The sequence below is a fragment of the Lagopus leucura genome, unplaced genomic scaffold (assembly GCF_019238085.1).
Source record: "Lagopus leucura isolate 7727_CA_CO unplaced genomic scaffold, USGS_WTPT01 Super-Scaffold_100001, whole genome shotgun sequence".
NCBI lineage: Eukaryota > Metazoa > Chordata > Aves > Galliformes > Phasianidae > Lagopus > Lagopus leucura.
Genome location: NW_024962262.1, coordinates 87,235,745 through 87,261,891, shown reverse-complemented (window position 1 = coordinate 87,261,891; position 26,147 = coordinate 87,235,745). Strand labels below are relative to the sequence as shown.

Here is a 26,147-nt window from a genome sequence, read left to right as displayed (position 1 = left end):
CATCTTTTAGTCTGCGTCACAGCCTCTGCCCCGCCATTAACTCAGACACACCAAACAATGACTTCAAACGTTGTGTTGTGCACTCCTAAAATTATCGTACTCTTTGGATCGCTCTCTTTACGTACCTGTGTGTTATGAGAAACTGGGAGAGGCAGTTAACTGGGGGAGAAAGTTCACAAGAGGGTAAGTTTCCTGACTCCAGGGGGCAGAGAGCGGCAAGAGATATCAAATGCTATTGGTAATCCACCTTGCCATTCTGGGTGGGAGGAGGGGCAAAGCAAAGCACTTCAAAAGAGTATGAGGAAGTAGACCTGTGATGTCACTGTGCACTAGCCTTCAGCTAAAGCCAGTTTCTTCTCTAGCCACCTCCAGGTTAGAAGGAAGAGCACCCTGAGGTGAAAGGAGGGAGAAAGGAGGAGGACAGCAATGAAAGGGCTTCAGCTGTTTGTTTGCAGTGCAGGTGAGTACTGATTTGGTTGTATCTTCAAGGGTTGGGTAGAAGGAAACAGCACAACAAAATCTGAGTAATACAGACTTGGTGTGCTTCGGTTTCATATAAGTTTCTGCATGTTGATGGTCAGGCAGGTGTGTGCAGTTACCCTGTGCTCAATGCCCAGACTCACAGGCATCTCGTAAAGCTACAAGTCAACTTTAGAAACAGGAAAAGAATGCTGTACTTCAAGAGGCCGAAAAATATCTCCAAAACCAATTGTAACGCCTTCCGTTAAATGCAGCATTTTGTCATGAAGAAGGCATTTCCTCAACTGAAGTGGAAAAGTCCTTCAGTTTTATTCTTCTATACGTATATCTGCATGGAGTAGATGTCTCCATGAGTTTAACTCCTATTGTTCATAAATACTCGGTATGATTTGTGATCTTTATGTATTACTCGTGTCAAAGGAATGCACAGTGATCCCTGCCTACGGGTTTGCAGTTTGCCCCAGCCTTTGTCAGGCTCGCTCTTCCTCACCCTGCCTTGCAGAGTGTGAGTCTCACTGCTTTCGTTCTCGTCTTCTCCTGCAAATGGTCCTGTGTCATCTTTCAGTCTTTAAAGGAAGCTACTTACATGGAAACCACTCACAGTTTTTTAATCAAGAATCCTGAAAGCCTTGCTTCCACAAACAGACCCACAAGAAGGAAATTCACAAGGTTTAGCCCAATTAGAGAAAGGAATCATGCTCTGAATAAAACAAACATGACTTGAGTCATAATCTAGCGATCATTGTGTAAATCGCCTAGCAGTGTTAGTATTTGTTCTCCTTTTTCCTTATCCTCACCCTTTATGCTATCTGAATTATGGATTTCTGCTCAGAGAAGTTTACCATCTGTACATTGCGTGAAGCTCTTGGCTGTCTGGGTAGGACTCAAAGGATAATTCAGAGTGAAAAAAAATAATGGAAGAGGTATAGTAGTTTCCTACAGTGCACTAGAGCAGAACAACTACACAGCACATTGCAGCGTGGGGTGGGAACGCAGGAGCTGCCTTGGATGACTCGTACCAAGCTGTCAGTGAAGGCTGCCTTCCGCTGAACTTTCCACTGCAATGTGAGACTGACTGCTACTGCATCCTTCTTGCTGAATGGAAGGCCCCAAATTGGTCACTGTGAATCAAACAGAACACTTAATTTTAACGCAGATCTCACACGTGAGAGGTTTTCCCTCTCTCATGTCAGAACTGATTTTCAGCTAAGTTTCTTAGTAGAAATTAAACCCAAATATTTCCTTGTAAAATGTGAATTAGTAATTTTCAGCTCTGTTCCTCACTAGCCTAACTAACCAAGGCAACTCAGCAATAACAGTCCTGCTTGATCAGAATCTTTTCAGCATGGAAAATATCCCTTTAATTGGTTTCAGCTCTACTAATTGCCCTTCACCCTGTTTTGTTACTACACGTTAGCATCTGTACAAGAACAAATGTGAAAGTAAACACTGATTTTCTTCCTTTGCACTAGCACTAATGTTTTAAATTGAGTAGAGGGAGGTAAGACTTTTCTCAATTTCAAAAAAACATTACAAACATACTTAATAATGATAAAAAGTAATCCTAAGGCTTAAATCTGGATGATGCCATCCATCTATTGACAAAGTGGCTGCTTGTCCCCACTGTTTTCCTCAAGTTCTTTCAGAACTGATTCTCCTATCCTTTCAGTTAAGAAATGGGGACTAAATCTCTTCAAAATATACGCCAGCAGTAACCAGCTGGCTGTTGGTGATTTTGATGGGATCAAATGTGGGGAGAAAAAGGATGGAGAGAAATCAGCAAAGTAAACGGCGCCTCAGGATGAAATCACGCAGCTTCCCTGAGAGCCAAAAGATGTAACACAGGCAACATGGGAGTAAGAAAAAGATGTCACAGGTGAAAAATAGGAGAGCATCAGAAGACGTTGGGCATTAGGATGACAGCAACACACAAATAAGACATCTCTCTTGTTACGGGCTGTTTCTTCAGTACACAACTGTTCCATGACCCTGCACTGAAGATGTTTGGGAAAACAAAACAAAAGCCAAATCTCTTTTATTGTAGGATTTCAGTCATCCAACTGGAAGAAGCCAAAGCACTTCTGAGTGAAGCCTTAGGGCTGGACAGCTTCTCCTCTGCCTCAGGGCTGAGTTAATGACCTGTCAGTGAAGCCTGGCCTGGTGGAACAAGTTTCTGAGTGACAAAAGGATCAGGAAATTGGTTTTGCTCCATCTTCTAGTACAGATTATGATGCTTTCCACCTAAATGCAGGAAAGCATCTCTATCCAGTTGCGACAGGCAACAAGATAGCTTTTATAGGTGCCTCTCATGCAGGGGGAATGATTAGAAACAGTCAGAAAGCCCTTAGGCTACGGAAGCGTGGCCATTGTGCTGACTGCTGCAGAGCTGGGAAAGACCAGGGAGTGGCTGCAATAAAACAATGTTAGAAGTACTTTGCCCTGCTAGTTTCCCTTGTATGGCTGTCAACAGTTAGAGATGAATCAGTGCCTTAGAGAGTAGAAACCACTATTGCCATGAGGAAGAAACCAATATGCATGCTTAATAATCAAGACCACAGCAAACTCAGTTACAGAGTTGAGAACACAGAAAGGTGGCAACTTTGGCTAGAAGCATCCTGCTCCGGTCAATCAGCATTTTCTTATCAGGACACTACCAAGCAGAAAAACCAATCTTGGCAGTTCTGCTGAAAATGCCTGAAGCTTTCTGAAGACAGCTGTGGAAAGGAGGGCATCTCTGCCCTGCAGTAAGGAAAGAGTGTGTAGAGGAAAGAAAAGGTGTGTCTGCTGTGGAAATTCCCATCCACCTCATCTCAGGAGAGAGAAATGCAGCAGTTCTGGCAGGATAGGCCATGTCTACAAAGAGACTGAAAGGCCATTTACTGTGGGGAACAGACTGGATCCAGTAAGCAGTTACAGAAGGTTTTGTCCCTTCCTGGGGAGCAGATCCGAGTGCCAGCTGTCCCATACTAACCTGTGGTGAAATCAGAATCTTTTGGGTCCTTCCATCGTTATTTTTTAAGGGAGAATATAGTACACTGCTATTACAGTCAAGGATTTGGTAGTGCTGATTTGCCAATGGCTCATTTCTGTTGACCTATGGCATGTGGCTGTGACAATTTTTTGTCTAAAAAAGCTTGTATTTACAATCCTTGTGCAACTCACACTGAAATCCAGGTGTGCTTTGTTCTCTTCCTTTTGCACTCCATTTCCTTGTGGATCTCAGACAAATAGAAACATGGCTGAGTCAGGCCCTACAGCTTGCTGGATGCAGTATTTTGCTCACATCCTTCCTGAGGAGCACCAACTCAGCCTGGTGACTCCAGAAACAAATCTCCACTACAGCATGCATACATGTAGAGCATACATCCCTCTTCCATCTTCCTCCTTACTGGACCTTGCTCCTCCTTGTCGCAGGAGTGTCTCTAAGTGGCATTTCCTGTCCCTTCTCCCTCCATTCTGTCTGGCTTCAGATGCAGAGTTTCCAAATGGTGCTATACAAAAATACAGAAAGAGGGCTCAAAACAAATTACATCTTTATAAACTCCTCACAAGTGCTTGTTCAGGTAAATAAGAGGGAAGTGAGGCAAAGAAAGCAGAGCTTAGCTTTCCACCATCCTGTGCCGCAGCTCCCTAAAGAGGGTCAGCAGCAGCATATGTTGCCTCCTGCTCAGAAGGGAATGCCATGACTAACAGAGGGAAGGCTGTAGGCTGTTGTGGCAGGTAAAAAAGTCAAACATGGACAGCGGATGCCATTAGTTTTGCTGACTAATGAATTTATTCTGTTTCTAGTTCTGGCGACTGCTTATGCCCTCACTGTGGAAACACCTATCAAGGAAGTACAGGTTGCACGAGGGAACAACGCTACTCTCCGTTGTAATTTTAATACTAATATTGCCACCAACGCAGGAGATTTTGTTGTCTGGAAGAAAATCCTCAGTGCGGTAAATCAAGTTGCATAAAAAAAAAGAAAACATATGATAGGGCATCCAGGAGGGAGGTGGGAGGAGAGATGGAAGCAGGACAGTGGGAACGTGTTTTAGAAGGAAAGGATCCCTTCAAGACTTTCCTTAGTCTCAGACCTATGCAATTAGAAACTTTGATGGTAGATTCAATTTAATACAAATCTGCTGTGTGATATTAGGCAAGTCCCCACCCTTCTTTTCTCTTTCGGTCTTGCATCTGTATATTGAGGATACATTACTGTATGTACCTTGGGTTTATATCTGTTTATGTATGATATATTCAGATACTTTACAAAAAGCTTTGTAAATTTTTATGTATATGTAGTATACATATATTATGTAGATACATATTTGATGCTGTATAAAAAGTTTTAGTTGATACTAGCACACGGAGAGATTCTTGAGGTCTCTTACATACAGAGGGAACACAACATAAAGACCTCTTATAAAGGTCATAAAGATCCTCCTCAAGTTGCTCTTGGGGATTAATGAGAGGAGAAGCAAGACTTGAAGCCCTCCCTCCAGTAATTGCCAAGGGTTTCTTCTCCTAAGATCATTGCTGAAAGAAGGCAAGGAAATATGTATAATCATAGGAGGATTTTGTTGACACATGGATACCAAACAAGTCTCACAGTGTCCTATCAGGAAAAGTAAAAAAGACCCAGCAAAAGAAATTGGCTGTCTCGGACTAGAAAAGATGTAAGGAGGATTCTAGAAACCCTCACTCTTTTGAACTTCCAAGATGTTGTTTTTTTTCCCTGTTATTCTTTTCAGAGTTATTCTTCTCTTAAGAATGAGCTAATCTATGGAGTTAGACCATAGGACTTGCACAGAAGAACCTAAGATTGCTTAGTTTCCCTCCCTCTCTGACAGGATGATGCTGTCACTAGGTATTTTGATGGACTTGTACAGTATGGCAAGGGCTATGAGAACCGATTACATTTTACTGGCGATGTCAGCAGCGGAGACATCAGCATCACCATCAATGAAGTAACCATGGAAGACAACGGGACATACGTGTGCAGCGTCCGTCTACGGGATGACCCCCCCCGGCAGTCTGCACTCACGAGTCTTTTCGTCCTCAGTAAGCATTAGATTCATTAGATAATCCACTATCATTCTTCTCAAGTCCATACTGGTTTTTGTTTTGTTTTGTTTTTATATAAAACTGACTTTCTAACAGAAAACAACCATCTCTCAGTAAATCATAATCCACAATCCTGTTTTTAGTCTTTTCCTACAACTACAGAAGTAGGTGGGAAGGCTTAACGCATCCAACTCCCTTGGATATTTTACTGTAGAAAATATTTAGAGTTGTACAGGTCATTTTCCTAGTAACTTAGTAAGTTCATTGCAGACCTCTCCTCATGCACTCTGGCTTGTCACTCTCCAGTTATCACAGGAAGAGTCATCCAACATTATTAGAGATATCCCAAAAAGTATCTTACATTTTCTTGTCGACCAACAAGCACAAAGAAGGAATACACAGGTTAGGGACAATCTTCCTTTGAGGAGGCTCTGTTCCTCTGTTCAGGAGGAATTAAAAAAAGAGATGCAGGAGATGGGTTGAAACAAAATACTACATACGATTAACCAAATTCTGTTTTTCCTTCCTTCAGTTGCACCATCCAAGCCAGAATGCAAGATTGTGGGCACAGCGGAATACGGACAGACTATCAATCTAACCTGCTTCTCTCACGAGGGCTCCCCAAAACCCACATACACCTGGCAAAGCTTCAGCGTACAAAACGAGCCCCGTGTACTAGAAACAACAAATGGTATGGGAATTTCAAAGACACGAGGCTTTGAGCTCTCTCTAGTTCCAGGTTACAAAGACTTTGAAATGCAAATTAAAAAAAAAAAAAAAAAACACTCTAGAACTCTTTTTCTAGGAAATCCTTTAACCAGGATTTTAAGAAATTGTCCTTTTCACACGATATATTCCTGAGTAACTTCACAAGGTGAAAAGGACTGCTACTTGCATTAACAGGGGTCACTGAGACTTGCATTTTAGTTCTTACTTGGCAAGAAAGCTGTCACACTTTGGAAGCGGGCAGAAATAATTCCTACTCAATTGCGGGATGTAAGGGTGGGATAGCATGAGGAATAAAATCCAGTTTTCTAACTGGTGTCCCTTTATATCTCAGCTCACTTGAGAACAAATAGGTCACTTTCAGGAGTTAAGGCAAACAAAAGTTGGTTCAGGAAGCTACTTTCCTTCCAGAGATGACTCTTAAGCCAGAGGAAAGTGCAATGAGAAATAGTTGCACCAATTCCTACTTAGAGAATAAAAGAAGCTTCCAATTCTTAAGGACTGTCACAAGAGCCCTAATGTTTTATTTGCTTTTATTTTTACATCAGAGTCTGAGAAAAGGTTATGAGAATTTCCATGGACCTCAGGTAGAATTATTCATAGAAAAATGTGAGTTTAATAGCCTTTAAAGTGCAGTATCACAGGACCCAGATTTATTACTGCAAGCCACTTTCTTCCAGATACGTTAAAGTCCCTTCTTCCTGATCTGTTAAACTCCAAAGAGACAGACTACACGTCTGAACCTCTCTTTCCTGGCTTAAGTTATTGTAGCATTGCTAAACTAAATATGTTAAGGCTGTAGGCTATTCAGCTCCCAGTAGGTGATCCTTGTATAAATTATGCTCCCCTCTCCTCCCCCCCAAAAGAAAAAAAAAAAGGAATCTACACAGAAACACAAACCACAGTCACTTGACTGGCCGCTAAGTGGTGCCGGTGCATCAGGCACAGCCCTAGGCACACACCCTGATTTGTCTTCTCAAAGCAGCTATCTGCCCACTCCTGCCTTCGTTCTGTTCTTTCCTGATCCATTTCCATATGATTTCTGTTTCCATCACAGCACTGCTGTCCAGTAAGCAAATCAGGTGTCCCCGACCCCCTGGTGGCTGGACGCCCCACTGGCACTCCAAGCAAAACACTTCTTACTGCGCCAGGCTAAACAAGACCCATTCCACAGAACTCCCTCACGATCCACTCAAAAATTGACAGTATCTGACACACGTTCTTCCAATTTGACGCGGCAATTAAAGTTCATATAGTAGAATTTACAGTCCTGAGAGCTATAAACATCGTATTGGAGGAGGAAAGAAAATGTGAAGCATGCTCAGATAACAGACTTTAAAAAAAAATGAAACCGGTGGAGCTTGTTAATTCTTGGCTTGCATGCTCTTTTTCTAGCTGGCACTAGGCGTCAGCAAAGACTAAACAGAATCTCTGTCCCATACAAGAGATGGAAAGAACCGAAAATCACAGGAAACAAATCAGAAAAGCTACTGAAGAGCATTCAGAGCTTTTGGATGTTAGAGCAGAATTTGGACCTTTATCAGTAGAAAACAACAAAGTACTCATGCAAGCAGCAGTTGGAGATGTAACAAGCACCACTTGACAAACAGAGCTAAGATTCAGTTACAGTTCTGCGCTCTGCTAGGTTGGATAGGCAGCGTCTGGTGTCAAAGCATTCCTGTGTCACCGTACTTCTTTTTCTTCCTTTATTTTCACAGCCCAGATGGCCTCTCTTGGAGTGGAACATTACTGCCCCCTCTGCTATATAATTCAAACCTGAAATCCCATGGGTTGGAGGACTGAAGAACTTTTTGCCATTTAACAAGTTAATTCATGAGATGGACACTCATCCAAGTCAGACCACTGGTTTGTGCCATCTCACATTTCAAAGCAAAAAGGGCTCATGGCCATTTACCCACCACAAAAAAAGCTGTCGCTAAGCATACATACTTCCTTATCCTCCACCCACAGTTTTCTTGTTTTCTTTCTAAAAGGAATGTTCCAGTACTGCATTTTCTGTAATGAAAACAACACACTTCCATTTGCCCTCCTACAAATCACACTAAGGCCTAGAGACTAGCACGGAAACACCTGAGCAAAAGAGAGCAATCTGTCAACTTCTTCTCACTCCTTCCATCCTGGGCTACTACTGAAGGGCTGCTGTCCCCATTTCCTTCCCTCCTGAAGTTCTCCTCTTCTCCTGACTGGACTTTTGTTTCACAACAGGAGAGCAAATAACTCTGAAGAACATCTCGGCAGACACCTCCGGCTTTTACATCTGCACTTCAACAAACAGTGTGGGAAAGGAATTTTGCAACATGACAGTCAGCGTTGTCCCACGTAAGTCTATTCCTTTGAAAGAATCGTACCAGAGGATGCAGCCCAGCTAGCTGTGAAAGCGTTAACAAGAGCAATGTAAACAAAATAGTGAAATTCTGCTTTCTTTCAAGAAGTAACACGTTAATTCAAAACATGCTTTCAGCATAAAGAGCACTCAGAGTGCTCACTAATGCATAGAGCTTACAGAAAGCCACAAGTGTACGTAACAAACCTGAACCCCAAAAGTGTGAGTCTGATCTCGATAAAGTACAGCTGTTGTTCTGAAGCAGGGCTGTTCCTGTAGGCTTATCAGCTACCCAGTACAGGACTAATTCCAACTGCTCTAGTCGAGCTCTGTCAGTAGGATCTAAAGGCAATGCTTGTGCTGATCACATTTGATAACATCCTCAGTGCAAAGACGTAATTCTTTTCCTTCTTTACAGCATCCATGAATATTGCCCTTTATGCAGGCATCGCTGGAGGAGTTCTTGCTGCAATTTTAGTTATTGGTATTCTAGCCTACTGCTGCTGCTGTCGAGATAACAAGGACTACGAGAAGACGTAAGTACCTCTCTCTCAAAAAAAGGGAACAGAACATACAAAGGATTCACCTTCTCCCTCTGGCATCAGCCCAGGGAGGAGAAAGCATGGAGAAAAGAAGTCACCAAGAAAAGTATGCACTGCTTTTTTTCCCTTCCATTTCTACCCCGGTACCTCCCATCTCATCTCACAGAACATGCCCTTATCATCAGATGCCTTTGTGGTCCCTGAGGCAGAACCCAAACATTCCATCTTGGAACTGAATTTTCATGTCCCACTCAGCCCAGTCCTTTTTTCATTTCTCCTAGTCCCTACAGCTGTTTCTGCCCTTGCACACCCTGATCAACGTTACTCCAAGAAAGACCACTGTAAGAAGAGTAACATGAGTAAAGATACTCTAGTCATCCTCTCTTCATATACGCACCAACCACCAACAAGACTTAAATTACAGAGTTTGGTTTGGTACACTTCTAGCTCAACCTAGATCAATCTAAAACCATTCTAATGCAAAATTTCTTCAGTATAATTTCTAGCTGGTTCTAACCAACATTTCTACTCCTGAATAACATTTTAGGGCAAGAGAAGATGAACACATGCAGAACATACCTATGGACACTCAGAGCGCAAAAGACGCTTCTGAAGACGAATGAAGCAGGAAGCCAATGCCATCTTCAGGTTTTGCCGAGGAACAGACACTACTGTAGAAAAGAAATACCTATATCTTGTCACAGGAAGTATTTAGAATAGCCAAGTAAAAACTAATGGCTTTGTCTTGTAGTTTCTGAGGGGGGGGGGGCGCTAATATTCTTGTTACCCTGGAAAGATGTGCTTAACATGCAATGGGTATTAATATTTAACCTCACAGTAGGAAAATGCATGTGAAGTGCTGTTCCACCCACTCATCCAAAAATAACCACTCTTCTCACCATCCCACTTACTGTAAAGGAAGCCAGACAAGTCTATTTGGAGAAAAGAGTTGCTAATATATCCCTAGATCCACAGAAGGTTTCAAGGGCACTGATTCTAAGTTAGAAGGAAGAGTGGTCATACTTATGGTGCTATGCAAACATCAGAGCTTGCAGCATTGTCCAGTGCAGAAATTATTTTAGGCAAGATCAAGGCAAGATTAAAGCAACATTTTTATGGACATTTTATCAGATATATTTTTGTATGTATTACACAAGGTACATAAGAATAAAAATATGGAAAAAAACCCACAGATGAGCAAAGCCTCCTGTTTGAAGCAACAATACTTTGGTTACAAGAGTCTGAAATATAGCTTTCAAGAGGAGCCAGCAATCCTCCTACGCACAGGCAGGGCATTCTAGATTTTAAACTGTACATGTCAGACTCCCAAGAATAACAGCCTCCTGCCTGCCTTTGTTTTGCATGATACTCTAATCACAGCCTTCATTTGTAGTAATAACGACTGCAAGGACCAGAATTCTTTACGAAGTGCATCCAAACCCAAATCTCTCTGGCAATGAACAGCTTGAAGCACAACTCAGCAAGACATTCTGAGGAACTACTTCCACTGCTTCGTTTAGGTGCACGACTAAACATTGCAAAGATGGATCACGAAAAAAAGAACTGCACGCAGAAGCTGGAGGAAGGTAAGAGAGCAAGGTGTGTAACTCAGAAACAGAGAAGAAAAAAAATACAATGGCACATCTTATTTTCTTTTGCAATGAGAAAGAAGCATCCAATTAGCATTTTAACAAGTTTTTACTGCAAAACCAAAGCTGTAACTTTTACGAATGTTTCAGAACACCGGTCAGTACTTCCTGTGTCCTCACAAACACTTAAATCCTTGGGCTAAAGAGGGCTTCTTGTCAGAGATAACAGCATAGATGCTCAAAGGCCTTAACTGGAAAGACCAATAAAAGGACATAACGATGAATACTATTTGTTGCCAGAAACTGACTCTGACCTCTACAGCATTTATATATTGTGTAACTTATTCCGTATTTTTCACTCTCTGGATGTGTGACACTTAAGTGCTGCTTGTCAGCTGAAGTTTTGCACCTTGGTCATTTTAGATGTAAATAAGCACAAAAATGAACACATCTGCATTAAACTATCTACAAACAAACGAGAAAGAGCCACAAAGTACAGACAAAATTATTAAAAGACCCTCCAAAGCCATGAATTCAATTCTAAATAGGTCCCATAAGAACCAGCAAGGAAAAGGTGAGAGAGAAACATGACAGCCATTAAAAAGCCACTTACACTCTGCAATGCTGAGTTCTATTCTTCCTTTGGAAACAAATTGAGAGCACACAGAGAGCTGAGATACTTCACTGCTTCTCATGCTTTATTTTTATTTTTTTTTTTTAAATGAACATTTTGAAAGCAGCATATTTTTCAAAACACTACACGTGTAGCAACTAATTTCTTAAATTCAGCCAGCCAGAAATATATGTATTCAAATTCCTAGCTACTGCAAGGTTTCCCTGTGACTGAATCCATCATTTGTACATCACATAAAGTAGGAATAGCTCCAAGAGTCTCTAGTATACTCTGAACTTCAAACAAAACTAAAGCAGTGCCCCCAGCACATTTAGGATGAAAACAGGGGAAATGAACGACATTTAATGAATTCCTAGGAATTCATGTACGCATACCTAACTTCAACACCCACCCCCTCACAAGGTGGGAACTGAGCAGAAAAGGAGTGACGCTCCACACAGTCTAAGGCGTATAACTATTTGGTAACATTCAACTTTCAGGCAGAAGAATATGTACGTCTATGCTTTATCTGTGCATGAAAAGGAAAAACAAAAGAACACCAGAACATAAGCGCTCACAAACCATTTTCTCACCTGCAGGACTACTGAGATCTGCTACCCAAACTGGGAAGAACAGCCACAGTATGATTTGGAGACATTGTTAATAGCAAGATTTCTTTCAGCAGGCATACTAGGATATTTAAAAGCTATCATTTTTCCCCTTCTAATAGTACCTCAGAAAGCTAGAAGTTATTTCCTATATAATGAAGTGTATGAAGGAAACAAAAAAAGTCCATTTCAACAATCCAGCAAGCCAAAGAAAAGTAGGTAAGAAATGCCACACAGAAATTGAAAAATTGGATTGCCCTGCCCTGCCAAAAGCAATTACACTAACCAGGACTTCACCATGTTTCCTTCTTTCATCTAAAGGTGACTACATCTCCCTAGAAAACTGCTACTGCTTAAGAGAACTGCTCTTTCAATTCTTGGCTCTCCCCAACCCCACACCCCCTTTTTTATTTTTTAATTTGCTAATCATTTTCTGAAGGCAATATATGGCTTAGTGAGGGGAAAAAATGTTCATTACTTGTTCCTAGTAGCAGTCATTCAGTTTTTAATGTTTATTCTTATCCTGGCATTTTTTAGTCAAGGAACTCCAGAGGTCTATTAAATGTGGCAAGAAAATCATCCTCATTAATGAGTGACAAAAGCAACGGGACAAAAATTATATGCTCTGACAGTAGACACAGATGATGACACAGCAGAAGCATGGATGTAAGGCAAAATACTTTTATATGTTCTACAGGGCAAGCTCCTCTGTTCCTATTGCCATTTCATCTTCCAAATATTCTTTCTGTTTCTCGCCCTCAGTTCTGAGCACTCTTCTCAGCAGAGATGCCCTCCTACTCGTCCTGACTGTAGTGCTGGACTTCAGGTCATCGTACAAGGCTCCTTATTAGCCCACTCCTGCCCTCAAGTGTACCTGCTCCCTCCATTTGGTGACTTCAGCAAGTAAGGGTGCCCTCTGTCACCTCCTCCAGGCCACTACTGTTAAACAGGGTATTGCAGGCTCCCACAGTGCCACACCTGTCACCAGCCTCCACGTAGAGTACAACTTAACTACTACTTTCAGAGTCCAAACAGATTTTTTCCCACATCTGTCCACCCATCTAACATCCCAACTTGGACACATGCATACACCACATTGAGAGCCTTGCTAAAGTAAGGCAAATGGCCATTGCTACACCTCTTTCACTCACAAATCTATCATGGAAGGCAAGTGGGATGATCAGTCATGATTTCACCTTGGCAAATCCATGCTGACTGCTGCCAATCTCCTCCTATTTCACATACCCAAAAATGTGTTCCAGAAGGGCCCAACCCAGGATTTTTCCAAGGAGCACAGTGGAGTTGATTGGTTTACGGTTCCCTAGATTGTCCTTTGGCAGATGGGTGCAATATTATTTGCCTTCCTTCCATTGCTGCAGATTTCCCACACTTTCTGTGACCTTTTAAAGATAGAACAACTTTGCAAGGATATCAGGCAGCTTTTTCAGCATCCTCAGATGCGACCCATCATGTCCCGTGGTCCTGTAAGGGTCAGATTTTCCCAGCTGATCTCCAACTTTATCTTCATTCATTGCTTTCCCTCGTTTCAAATACAGAAGTTTAAGATCTTGATAGCAGGGACTGAGGCAAAGGCAGCATTGGGGAACTGCGTCACTCACAGCTCACAATGGGGAATGGGTTCAGTCACCCAGTTCAGCTACAGGACCACTTGTTCTCTGTTGATCAGTGCCACACTGGAAAGCTTTGGACTGCCAAATACCACCTCTACATGTCTGGCCAATGTTTCTGGCCTCTTCCTTTGTGGCCAGCACCTGTTCCTACCTCCTGTATACTTCCCCCCAACTCCCCACCCCCCCAATATAGTGGGGTCAAGCGTTCCCTGAGAAGCCCACACAGTCCCTGGCAGATCTATCACCATTCCTAAACTGTTATTTCACTTGGAAGATGCTATCCTCGGTGTTCTGCCCATCTTCCTAGACTCCTTTAAAGAGTTGTCTCCCAGGGATTCCACCTCCCCCTTTCTTGCACGCCCCCCAGGGTCTGCTTTCATTGCCTTCCTCACTTTTTTCAGGATCTCAAGCTCCAGTATTGTAAAGCCACAAAAAGCAGAGGGTGACACTATTTATTACTGGAATGGTGCACAATTCAGAACTGATCGGATAGACAAGAGTTAATTACCTCACAATTCTCGTTGCTAGAGTAACAGCACCACATTTCTATTTATTCGAATTATCAGTTCCAGGAAAGACACAAAGGATGTCTTCTATCTGAAGTTCACAGAACAATAAGCAAACCATTAAGGTTAATTCTGGATGCATTAGGACTAGCACCTAGCTCGTTATAACCCAATTAAGGGCATTTGGAACTTCTCTCTCGCCTTTCACCTCTTCATCAGGAGGTATGGGGAATAATTTGAAAACTGTAATCACAGAAACTTGTGGGAGCTTAAGTTCTGCATTCTTCTCTTTCTGCTCAGATTTCACTATCTTGAAGCATAGTAACAAACACTTTTAGAAGTTTTTGTACTTACATTAATATGGTACTGAATAAATATTTCAAGAATGAATTCTCTCCTTCATAAGAGCTGAAACATGAAACTTTTATTTTACTGACTTCTGAAAATAATCCAAAGATTACAGTTCGGTACATTCTGAAACATCAATGCAGCCATCAGCTGGAGAACTGAGAACTCAGCTGTATTCCACAGCAGAAAAAAACCCTTTACCACTAATAAGTAGACCTTGTTACCCCATTACAAAGCTCCCTGATGCCCTGAAGTCTGGTAAATCTCAGTCTTCAAGGTTTATTGATCTTTAACAGGCAGAACAACCACCTTGAAACAAACAGAGTTATGCAAGGAAATTCAGCGATGAGAGCAAGCTCTTAAGTAGGAGGGTCCAGTGATCCTGGCAGAAGGCTCTCAAATGGCTTTACAGCAACTTTTAGCAGGCTTCCAATCAAACCAACAACTGGCATTTTCTAAAATACTCATCAGCACACCTGAGTTTGCTCACAAGTGTGTTGAACCTTTTTTTTTTCCTCCCCTCCTATCATTCCAAAGATGGAACTACTCAATTCTAAGATCCAATTCCTTAAAAAAGAATGAAATTCATTTCCTCTCACAGTTAGTTGCTATGGAGATAGTACTGCACAACCGGACCTCTGCTGGAACAAGATGTAAAAAACTAAAAAAGCTCTTATTTTTGAGAATCACTTGTTCAAAGACACACGCAATAAGGAGGCCGTTTACATAATAGGCAACTAATCAGAGACACGTCCAAGATTTGCATCTCCATGGAACGTCTAACTTCCCGTTGTTCCTGAGAATATTGGGATTATTCCCAGTACTCCTGTCCCCTCAAATAATTATGACTGGTTTCAGTCACTTTAAATGAAAGAAAGTCAGCACTAATTTCAAGGAACACGAATCTTTTAATTGTTGATGCAAAGGAAAAAAACAACATCCATATTCCTGATACACTGCTTATGCCTCCAAAAGAATACTAACAGACCAACAACACTGCCACCACGCTTTTTGATAGAACATCTGCTTTTTTGCATTGAATGACTACTTGAGTTCTCACTGGGTGGAAAAAAACATGGAGCTATCCTTTGAGACAGTGACACTTTACATTCCCCTGTGCATCCTGTCATACCTCCACTGCTCGCTCCATTGCATTTGGAGAGAGATGGTTACGCACCGAAACATTATCTTGCACACAGAGATGTGGTGAAGGAGGTTACTAAGGAAAAAAAATAAAGTAAAGCTGCACTGGCCACTACATAATTTCTAACCCAATGATGTAGCTAAACACTCTTAAATTTGCACTCCATCCATTAAGAAATGGAACTATGGCACTTCTTTTTAGAGAGGATGCAACCTTAAAACACCTTCCTGTAGATAATGAAGATTTTCTTCCCTTAACTCCAGTAAACGACAGTTTTATCACTGTAACAAGAACATGAACAATCAAAAGTTGCATGTAAGATGAAAAACTGCAGTCTGGAGAAACTGCTGGTTATTTCAGTGAAACAAGAAAGAGAAAAAAAACGTATGGCTGTCCTGGACATGAAAATTTTCAGTTACTGAAAGATTTGCTCAGATCAGGTGCACTTTCCAGCCATCGAGTAATTCCTCTTCCTCGAATGGTACTGGTTCCATAAGGAAAACTCTTCCCATCACATGAAGAATCACCTATTAAATTAAATACAGTTTACAAATGAATTGTATATGGGTGGAATGTATTCAATATTTCTAACAGGAAGAGAGAGAGACACGGGTTCTGTCCTTCACAAACATCAAGTCCATATAAGATCTCATGATTTATATTTGGAACAGTTTCAGCATTTAATTCAGTGCGTATTGTCTAAGCAAAAACATAAGCTGCAAACTCAGAATTCTTAAGTTATCTGTCTTGCAAACTTAATTCTGCTCCTCTTTGAAGGTTAGTCACATATTGCACAAATGAATTGAATGCACATACTTTACACTAGAAAGATTTTAGCTCCAAGAAGATGACTTGAAACAAGCACTTTTTTTAAAGATCCAGGAGTAACAGAATGCTTACTACAGGTACCATTTGTATCTGCACATACAACTCCAAAAGAGAGATGGTATTTTAAAGATAGCCTTGCCTTAAGGTATCCAAACATGCTAGAAAGAACTTCATATGACAGAAATACAAGGTTTTATAAATCAGATAACAACATTTATGAGAAAATCTGATTTTGGATAGACTTTCTGACCATAGGTTTTTGTCTAGTAACAAAAGTGCAGCTATTTCATCTTCAGAAACTCAGAAATCTGCACTATGTACCATTATAAACCCAGCTCATGCAGAGCTGAATAGGCTTTATGCCACTGACAGACAGTAACTTCTGAGCCCAAAAATTTGAAAAAACTGCAATTGGATTATGTTTAAATACTCTTTTTCCCTTTACAAATGGGGAAGTCTCAAACTCACAACTAGAAGGGACAAGCTCTTGAACTCCACTTGGAGAAAGGATGTGTCTGTCACTTCCAGAACCCTTGGCCTTTAATTCCTGCAGGAAGAAATAAACATTCAAAATAAGAGAAGTCTTCTCTGAAGTGACATGTGCATAACTACTCACGATACCTGTGAGTCGTATTCAAAAACCATCACAAGGTACAACCCAGCCAGACATTATTTTTCTTTTCTCAGTCTGCTAAGTATACCTTAAAACAAAGACAGCATCCAAAAAGGAAGATGGCTAACCTCAAATTACCAAGTGCGTTCTGTCTACAGTATTTGAGTTAACCAGAAATAACACAGGAAAACAATTTAAAGAAACTGACCTGAAAACGTCCAGCATCCAGTATTACCCGCCTGAGGTTTGTATTTCCACTGGAAACACTGTCTTTAAGAGGCAGGTGAGCAGCCGTCAGCGAGACTCCGTACACACCAGCTAACGATTTACTGATGCAATAACTTGACCAGGAAAATAAAGAAATCAAAAGAAGTTTTGTTAAGAAGGCTGTAACGCTTGCATACGGAAGCACAGCATTCTTAGATCTTCAACTGACAAAGCCACCACAGATCAACACACAGAGATGACAACAGAGGGAAAAAGGACACTGACGCAGCAGCTAACAACCCTGTATCTTTCCAAGTTCACCGGAATATTCTACAACTACATGTGAAATTAACACAGTCACTTCCCCCTGCTGTCAAATGTAACCACTTAGAAGCATGAAATGCACTGCTGAAAGTTTGCTGAACACTGTTTTGGGTTTTTTTTTGAAAATTAAAGACTATTAATTATGACTTCTCTCAAGTAGCATTACTACTATTGACTGAGATCTTGAACTGCATTTCTTTCCCAACTACCACAGAATCACAAGGTTGGAAACGACCTGCAAGACCATCTAGTCCAACCACCCTCCCATTCCTATCAGTGCCACAAGCTACTAAACCATCTCTTGTAGCTCCTCATCCAAGCTACTTACTTATCTTTCCCCCAGCCTAAAATAGAGAAGCTTGTCTATCTACATTATATGTAAAACAGCATAATCATCAAATCATAGAACAGCTTGGGTTGAAAAGGACCACAATGATCATCTAGTCTCAGCCCCACTGGAGATGGATTAAAGTATACTGAGAATCTCCCACCAAATTGAAGTGCAGTAAACCTCTGAAGAAAAACAGCGAATTCTAACATAAGAACATTTATTTCAGCTCCCAACAGTAAGTGGAGGTAGTGATTACTATAAACCAAGTGATGGATATTATTATCACACACATACACTGTACTGAATTGCTAATACAGCATACTGCTTTACAGTATTAGCACAAAAAACAAAACCAAAGATAGAATAAAGTCCTGGAAGCGGAAGAAAGAAATAAAACTCAAGCTTTAGAATCACAGAGCTCAAAACAGCCAGGACCAAAAAGCGTGCCCAACAAAATGGAATGTCATCATACTGTAGATAACCTCTGAGAAATACTCACGCGATTTTCTTACAGGATGCCAAAGCACAGCAAAGTATATCATTCTCTTCATGCCATTCACACCTTCAGAAAATTAAATTGAGGTTTATTGTGTAAGTATCTACATCTCCAATTGACACAAACACTTGGTCTGACCAGAAGCAATAGGAGCAAACATTAAAGGTTATCTTTCGTCTCAGTGACCACCAAATTAAAATTACACAGCTGATGACCATCAAGTAACAGATCTGGGTGATTTATGTAGAGTTGAGAACTGTGCTTAACTGACGACTTTTCACATTCCACTGAGGTGGAGAGGACAAAGGAGAAAAGAAAACCCCTACGAAATTCATTTAAAAATCATTAGAAGTTTCCCACTACTGTAAACAGCAACAGTGATTACTCAGTGATCTCAAAGCCCACAGTCTAAGCAGACTTTCAGGCATAGGTATTAGTAGATGTAAAAAACAAACAAACAAAAAAAAAACCACCAATTAAGATCAAATTACTAATTCTTCCTTAAAACAATAACACAGGAAAAGCTGAAGTATTCTTCTAAATTAACTGCATCAGTGCTAAATATTCTCCCACAAACCTCTAACTGCTGTATAAACATATAAGGATCTGGAAGTTGTAAAAACATTAATGTTCAAGACACACAGGGAAAAGAAGAAAAACAATCCTACCAAGTATCTGTATTCTAGCATTACAAAAAGCATTCCTTCAGGAAGCCAAGAGATTTAATTTACTCTTCTGCTTGTTTTCTGCCACTAGAAAGCACACCAAGCTCACCATCACAGCTGCAATATGAGGTACATAGTAAAAGACAGCTTCTCAAGAGACTGAAACCTTTCACTTGTATGATGTCACATATCACAGTATATTTTTCTTCTTCAATCTTCCTTTAAATCTACAGGCCCAGCAATACAGAGCCACTGGTCTTTATCTCTTCCCCACCCCCCCCCCCGAAAGATAGTACTTCACATTTCCTGTTGAAGCCATGCTGTGATAAGAAACCTTTTGATGAGCTGGTTTGCTGAAGATTGTGCACAAGCCACACGTAAGGCGCCAAGGCACATCAGGACAACAGCCATTTCCATAGAAAAAGAACCCAACATACCTGGTATTACTGGAAAAATCCCACAGGACAACATCTAGCTCTCTAGATACCCAAGTCTTGGATGGCTCCTTATGGTATTTCTTCTGGTACAGTTTTATTACCAGATCTTCTACAGTAAGAAGCTCCAGAGGGCTCTCAACACCTATAACTCAGAAGAAATCCACGTCAGCAGAACATTCACCCACTTCTCAGCCAGTCTCTGTTCACTGACCACCTTCTTCTACGAATCTCCAAGTTCATGTAAACCTCATCAAATATTCTATCAGTCTCATTATTAAGATCTGGCATCTCAGCAAGGCAGGTCCTATACCCTCTCAGTTTTCTCCACCGTATCTTACCTACAGGCCATCTTTCCTCAGAAGTTGTTAGTTCCTCCATCTATTACCCTACACTCACCTTCTCACTTATCTCACTGCTTCCACTGCTCCTTTAACTGGCTGACCAACAAACACCATATGTTGTTCTCTTCACGTGCTCATAAGCCAGTTATGGCTGACCACGCATTCATGGGGAGGAAGAGAAGAGGGAGAAGCATGCACAGCATTTCTAGCTATCAGTATGAGATTTTATCAACTCATTCTGACAAATACAGGGCTCCATCATCAGATAAGCCTCCTTTCTTGGAGAAACAAAAGCCAAAAATGATTGGGTTCCCACCTGCCACGCTGGCCATTCGTTCAAGACACCAGCTGATTCGAAACCTGTCATCAGACTAGAAAAAAAGAAAGTTTCAGTCACATTCAAGAACTGCCTAAGTGCATTATACAATTCTAATATCTGCAAGACCTCTGGCTGCACCTATAGAAGGCCTTTCCAAAACAGAAGCCCTTGCACACAACCTTCCAAAAAATTACCTTGAAGAGGAATCAAATACCAAGACAGCCTTCCAAGCAAATCTCAGAAGAAATAACTAGACTAATACGTGGAGACAAGTTAACAGTTAACATATACTACAGCCATCTCCGTTAACTGCTGTATGTTATTCATATGCACCTTATGTGTGGAGCCCAACATCTAAATCCTCCACTCCTGCTATGAATTTACTAACATTAGGCCCAAGGGGAATAAAACAATTATACTTATAGTCGTCACGAGATTTAAATTCCTCTGAACCCCAACGTTTTGTTTGACTCACTGGCAACTCAATGAAACGAGCAAACATAAGATGTATGGTATTCTCATGTGAAAAGTCATTAAAGCGTAAAAAAACCTTAGAGAAGTGAGATTATCTGACTATTATCCAGCACAGTCAAGTTAAGCACAATCTTAAAAACTCAAAACAGTGTCAGAACATTCTGAAATGTTCACCACTAGACTAAGAACCAGACGTGCATGTTGTGAATAAGAAGGCAGAAAACTCTGCCTCTCTGATTTATAGGAAGGCCAGCTTCAATTTCTAACAGCACAGGAGTTTGTATGAGTAGGTAGGTGGGGAAGCAAAAAAAAAAAAAATACAAAAAAAGGAAGTTTGTTTATTTAGTTTCCGTATCATTTTTGATCCATACCAAAAATCTGGAGTTGATCCAAAAAAAACCAACAAAACAAAAACAAGTTTTGATTGCCAAACTTCCAAGATCAGGTCATTTCTTTCTATAATGGAACAAGGAAACTTTGGGAAAGAGTGTTTCCCTTCCCACTCCCCCCATCCCCACGCAATCACTCAGTTGTGCACAGAATATGCAGAAAATGCTTCACAGCAAATTCTCTCCTTGACTGCCCACTGGAAGAGGATTTAGGTTTTGGTTTTGAGTTTTACTTTGACCTCAATCATACCTTGCAGTAAAAACGAGGGCAAACACCTCTGGCTGGCTGGGCAAACTGAATAAGTTCACGTATGACAACTGGGTAGCAAGTACGCGAGAGATGAAATCCAGATATAGGAATCTTATGAGTGGCATCACCTAACAAAAGGTGAAGTGGAAAAACTTATGAGAAATTCTGTTTCTTAAAATAATACTATTTCACCCTCCTTTGTAATTTTCATTTATGTATACATGTACTTAAACACACACACACACACAGCTTTGCTTCCCTACACGCAGCATGTGTAATTAAAGTTATCAAAACCTTATTTCTTGCAAAAGACTGGCAGTCTGGGCTGTGAGCAGACACATCCACATTTACCCCTTCTGAATGGCCATTACTTAAATATCTGATATAGGATAATACGGGCCAAGTTTGTTCTCTGCACACACAAGGGGAGGAAGTGTACTAATAGAAATAGACAAATCTATAAACACTGCTTAACAAGGGAAACACAGCAGTGAAGAGCTCTGCCATTTGAGAGTACGAGAAATAAGCAGGGTGACTCCAACAAGCTGTTCTGTCATCCCTTCCTCTTCAAAACGTGAGAGGAAGTCCACAGGAGAAACTTCCAGGGAAAAGTTACAAAACAACTGGATACAGATCAGATAAGCAGAGTCCAAATCTGTAAACCATTGCATACCACTCTTCTTCTCCACTGATACTCACTAGCAGCCTGGCAGTGGTACCGATAACCACGTGGTGGTACTTCTGCAGAAAAACATGAGGGATGGAAGAAAAAGAACAACCATCATCCATCACCGCAGCGGCAGATCTTCAACTCTGAACTAGGCAGTGCATTTTGATTTAGAGCAAGGAGCAACTTCACCTTCCCCAATGGCCCTGTACAAGCACCACAACTATTTCTGAAAAAAATATTTTCAGTTGCATTCATTTAAAGAAGAGTACACTGCACTGCATTCATGTGTTAAGTCTGGAACAAACACTCCTTGATATGAAACAAAGCACAAACACCACAAGTGCCCCCCGGATTTATCCTGCCCTCTTTAAAGCTTCACGCAGTCCCAGTACTTCAGTACACAGTCAAAAAACAAGCAGAAAACAGCAATGCTCCGTTACTGAAAGTAGAAGTCTAATCACTTGTAGTCAAAGAAGTATCTTAATACCAGAAATTTAATCAGTGCAGCAGTAACAGACACTAGAGAACTTCCCTCTCAACCCAGAGCAAGATGAACGACCTCCAGGCTACCCTTCCTTGGAAATCACCTGAATCTATGAAGTGATGGAACTCAGCCATTATGCCTTCCTGCAGGGAGTACCTGACACACCCAATTTCACAAGGGAGGAAGCGCTGGTCACAGTGGGACGGCAGCTTGCCATGGCTGTAAACATTGAGGAAATAGAAGACGTCTGCAAGCACAGCTGAGAGGAAAAAACAAAAATATTACATAATATGTATTATAATCTGCTTATATAAGTATATACAATGTTAAGAGGCCTAGAATCCAACACCAAATACTACTCCTTTTTGCGATGGGTCTGTTTACCCCTCAGGAAAAAAAGCAATCAGTAATTGCTAAGTACTTCCACAAGCTCCATTCAGTAACTTATCAGGTAAGTTAAATGAACTGGTAACCTTTGTGTAAAAGGAGAAGGGAAGAATTCTGCTAACTTGAAAGGATCATTTGTCCTCACGAGCTCCCAAAGAAGGCAAGAATATCTAAGGAAAGCATTACAAAACAAATATCTTTTACTGATTTTGTAAGACCAAACAATACAAAATACTTCACATTAATTTATGCCTAATAGTCACAAATCCTACATAATATAATACATCCTACATAAGTTCTTCCTTAAGTTTAAGATAATACCTACCCTCAAAGTCTGCCCCTCATCAAAACCTTTACTTGTTCTACTAAAATGATGCAGTGGGCCAGATTTGATGGTGTTCAGCACCACCTGTCCCAAAATGAGTTCTGGCACTACCTTACATGGATCTTAATCTCTACAAGCTGCAGTGGGAAAGAAGAGATACCACCTGAGTGGAAATCTCTTCACATGGAAAAAAAAAAAAAAAAAAAAAAAAAAAAAAGAAAAAACCCAACAAACTAACCTAACATAGACAACCATGCAGAAATATTAAGAAACAGCATCATAAAACACATCTCAGACTCAGTTGAAAGACTGGTTATGGCAGCTCAAGTCACCATGATCAAATTTACATTGTAGTGATAGCTGAGAACAGATTCTGGCAGTGTGAAAGCTAATAGGCATTACACTTTTTTTAAACAGAGCTACTCTTTTCTGGCCCTCTATAACCATAACATGTTCAAGAGATTAGTTAGTTAACAGGCTTGAGCAGAGACCTGAACAAACAGCAAAGATATAGCTTCTATTAACTGGCTACTTAACTTATATTCCAAGCACCACCATATATCATTTTCCAGAATAAAATACTACCAGATGTGTTTGTTACTTATTTCTAATCAAAACATCCATTTGAAGACAACATACAGACAGGAAAGTTTGGTTTTCAAGGGTTCATTCAACAAGGAAACTAGCCAGGATGTGCTACATAAGTAGTGTAGTGTTCACAAGCACACAAGCATCCACTCTTATTTCACTGAGAAGGCCACAAAACCATTTTAATGCAACACCTATATGATATAGAGTTTGAGCTCCTTGCCCTTGGATCTTGATACAAACATTCTATTATCCTGAACTTGGATTAGGCCTTGTAGATCACAAGTGTCAGAGCAGAAAGCTTTGAGAAAACTAAACAAAAGTATTAGTAGCTATGCTCCCATTAAGCTAAAAGAAAAACAGAAGACAGAATTATTTCAGGGGATGCAGAGGAGCATTTGAACTGACTTCCCTCCAAGCAAGGAAGGCCTACATCATACTAAGAACATGCACACATTTGACACAGTAACTACTGACAGAATGAAAACAATCTTTGCATAGGTACCACCCAGAATATCTTCACAAGCCAAGCTTTCATCTAGCAGCACCAATTGCTATAAGATTACCATACCCTGATCACTCATCCACGATATAGCAGAGGCATCAAGAAGAGATGTCACTCTGTACATTTCTGAACTCGCGCCAGCAGGCACTGGATTATTACACATCTAGAAAAGATGAAAAAAATTCAAAATCAATCAAGTTAATTAACCTCCAATAAAGCTCACCACGTCCTATCACAGAAACATGGGATGTCCAGTGCTCACTGCAGCTAGGTGCAACGAATCTTCATATACAAGTGTCTGCAGACTTGCAGATTAAGGCAACATTACCAACCATTTTATTGTCACTTCAGTACCTCAACCTGCACAGTTGGAAAGAACTACAGCTAAATTTCTGAATGTAATAGAAGAATTAAAAAGTACTATTTTGTTAAAGTTTAACTACTTGTTGCACTGAAGAAAGTTTTCAGACTGAAATTTTCAGCAATTCCCATAATTTTGACCTCCCCCTCCCCCCCCCAAAAAAACAAACAACTGAGCCACTCATTTGCCTTTGATTAGGAAAGGTCTTCATGAAAAGCTGAGAAATCCCCAAGTCATCAGATTGTTCTGCTACTGTGCAATCAAGAGGGGCTCTCAGGCCTATTAGTAAAGCACTGCACATCCACACAAACATTAAGCTTTTTGGGTGGCAGAAAGATTTGGGCAGATGCCCAGAAACCAGAGAGGCTGACACAATGCAATCTAGGCCTAAACTGCAAATAACATCCACATCCAGATACATGAATTCCAGATAATTGTCCTTGCCTGACAAGGGCTGTTACCAGTTTACACCACTAAAAAGGAGGCATGAGTCCCATTGAAGCAAACACCACTTCCCAACAGGCGCTCCTTTCTGAGCCTTTACCTCCTTCTCCGCCTTCTGAAAGGATTTCTTTTCATTCCACTTCTGAGCCTTGTCTGCATAGAACATCCTCTCCTCCTCCGCCAGCAGCTTCAAGCAAAGCGAATTGTCAACGAGTTTTTACCGCTTCCTTCAGTAATCCCACAAATCAACAGAACATTTGGACGCTTCCAAAGGGAGGCTGTCAATATTTCGCAAACACTGATAGCTATTACCACCCAACCAAGCGGTAGTTTTTCGGTAGTTCCCCCCCTCGCAAAGCCACCCGGCTTAACGCAGGACAGCTGATGAACACATGCCCCCGCAGCACCTTCCGATAGCCCACAGGCGCTTTTACCCCGCTGATTTCTTCTCCTGAGCCCGCTCCCCTAGCCAGGGGTGCCTCCCCCTCCTACCCCTCTCTCCGAGGCGAAACATCGTTCACCCCAAGCCCTCTCCCTGGAAGGACGGCCCTTCCCCTCACCGCCCACTCCTGGGTGAGGTGGGGAAGGCCATCGACCACTCGGGTTACGGGCAGGCCGCGCTGCTGCAGCACGGGCAGCCGGTCACGCACGAAGAAGTAGTAGGCGCTGCGGGAACGCTGAGAGCGCGACATGGCGGACGCCCGCCTCGCCTCCACTGCCGCGACGCGACGGCGCTGCCGTGGGGCGGCCCGGGGATCGACGGGCCGGCAGGGGCGGAGTGCTGGCCGAGGAGCGCGTGCTCCTGCTTTCCTTTTAACGTGTGCGTGGTGCCGCCTCCTGGAGGTCGGTGACGGCCGCAGACAGCCCGTGCCGGCGTGCTGCATGGTGGGCGCCTGAGGGTGTCGGCTGTCGCAGAGCGTGGCAGGTGGCTCTTCTTTTCGTTCTTCCTTCGGACTGTTTGTGACTGTGAGCATTGAACGTCAGGTTCAATAGGTCTTCCGGCATCTGCCAAGACGGAAACCAAACAAAAATACGGTCTGCTATTGCCGGTGACTGCATGTGGTCCTCATCTGGACACAGTGCTGTGTTCCCAAATGACAATGAGGGCTTTCCAGTGAGGAGCACTTCA

General features: G+C 41.6%; 2 protein-coding genes across 4 annotated transcripts; one reads left to right on the top strand and one right to left on the bottom strand.

Moving 5' to 3' along the window:
* The first annotated feature begins 296 nt into the window (after nt 1-296).
* On the top strand, nt 297-10,289 carry GPA33 (glycoprotein A33). 2 transcript variants are annotated; one of them, XM_042867951.1, is made up of 7 exons: nt 297-460; nt 4,270-4,421; nt 5,333-5,526; nt 6,062-6,220; nt 8,482-8,595; nt 9,018-9,135; nt 9,689-10,289. In XM_042867951.1, exons 2-7 carry the CDS (start codon nt 4,285-4,287, stop codon nt 9,762-9,764), a joined length of 798 nt encoding a protein of 265 aa, XP_042723885.1. In that variant the 5' UTR covers nt 297-460; nt 4,270-4,284; the 3' UTR covers nt 9,765-10,289. The 2 variants fall into 2 exon arrangements, with proteins under 2 accessions (XP_042723885.1, XP_042723884.1); XM_042867950.1 differs by having other exon boundaries at nt 5,316-5,526.
* A 4,201-nt stretch (nt 10,290-14,490) lies between these two features.
* MAEL (maelstrom spermatogenic transposon silencer) lies at nt 14,491-25,723 on the bottom strand. Of its 2 annotated transcripts, XM_042867613.1 has the most exons (12): nt 25,579-25,723; nt 25,119-25,205; nt 24,280-24,376; nt 22,512-22,667; nt 21,954-21,995; nt 21,255-21,382; nt 20,139-20,193; nt 19,482-19,623; nt 18,383-18,445; nt 17,230-17,362; nt 16,877-16,955; nt 14,491-16,107 (listed from the first exon to the last, which is right to left on the bottom strand). In XM_042867613.1, the coding sequence occupies exons 1-12, from the start codon at nt 25,708-25,710 to the stop codon at nt 15,992-15,994; spliced, it is 1,230 nt and encodes a 409-aa protein (XP_042723547.1). In that variant the 5' UTR covers nt 25,711-25,723; the 3' UTR covers nt 14,491-15,991. The 2 variants fall into 2 exon arrangements, with proteins under 2 accessions (XP_042723547.1, XP_042723546.1); XM_042867612.1 differs by lacking the exon at nt 14,491-16,107 and having other exon boundaries at nt 16,630-16,955.
* Between the last annotated feature and the right edge of the window lie 424 nt (nt 25,724-26,147).

Coding starts and splice junctions, on each gene's coding strand:
- GPA33 (XM_042867950.1), top strand. CDS start 427: ATGAAAGGGCTTCAGCTGTTTGTTTGCAGTGCAG. Junction 461..4,269: donor GCTGTTTGTTTGCAGTGCAG/GTGAGTACTGAT, acceptor TTCTGTTTCTAG/TTCTGGCGACTGCTTATGCC. Junction 8,596..9,017: donor GACAGTCAGCGTTGTCCCAC/GTAAGTCTATTC, acceptor CCTTCTTTACAG/CATCCATGAATATTGCCCTT.
- MAEL (XM_042867612.1), bottom strand. CDS start 25,710: ATGTCGCGCTCTCAGCGTTCCCGCAGCGCCTACTACTTCTTCGTGCGT. Junction 19,624..20,138: donor ACGAATGGCCAGCGTGGCAG/GTGGGAACCCAA, acceptor TCTGAGTTATAG/GTGTTGAGAGCCCTCTGGAG. Junction 17,363..18,382: donor GCATCCTGTAAGAAAATCGC/GTGAGTATTTCT, acceptor TTCCTGGTCAAG/TTATTGCATCAGTAAATCGT.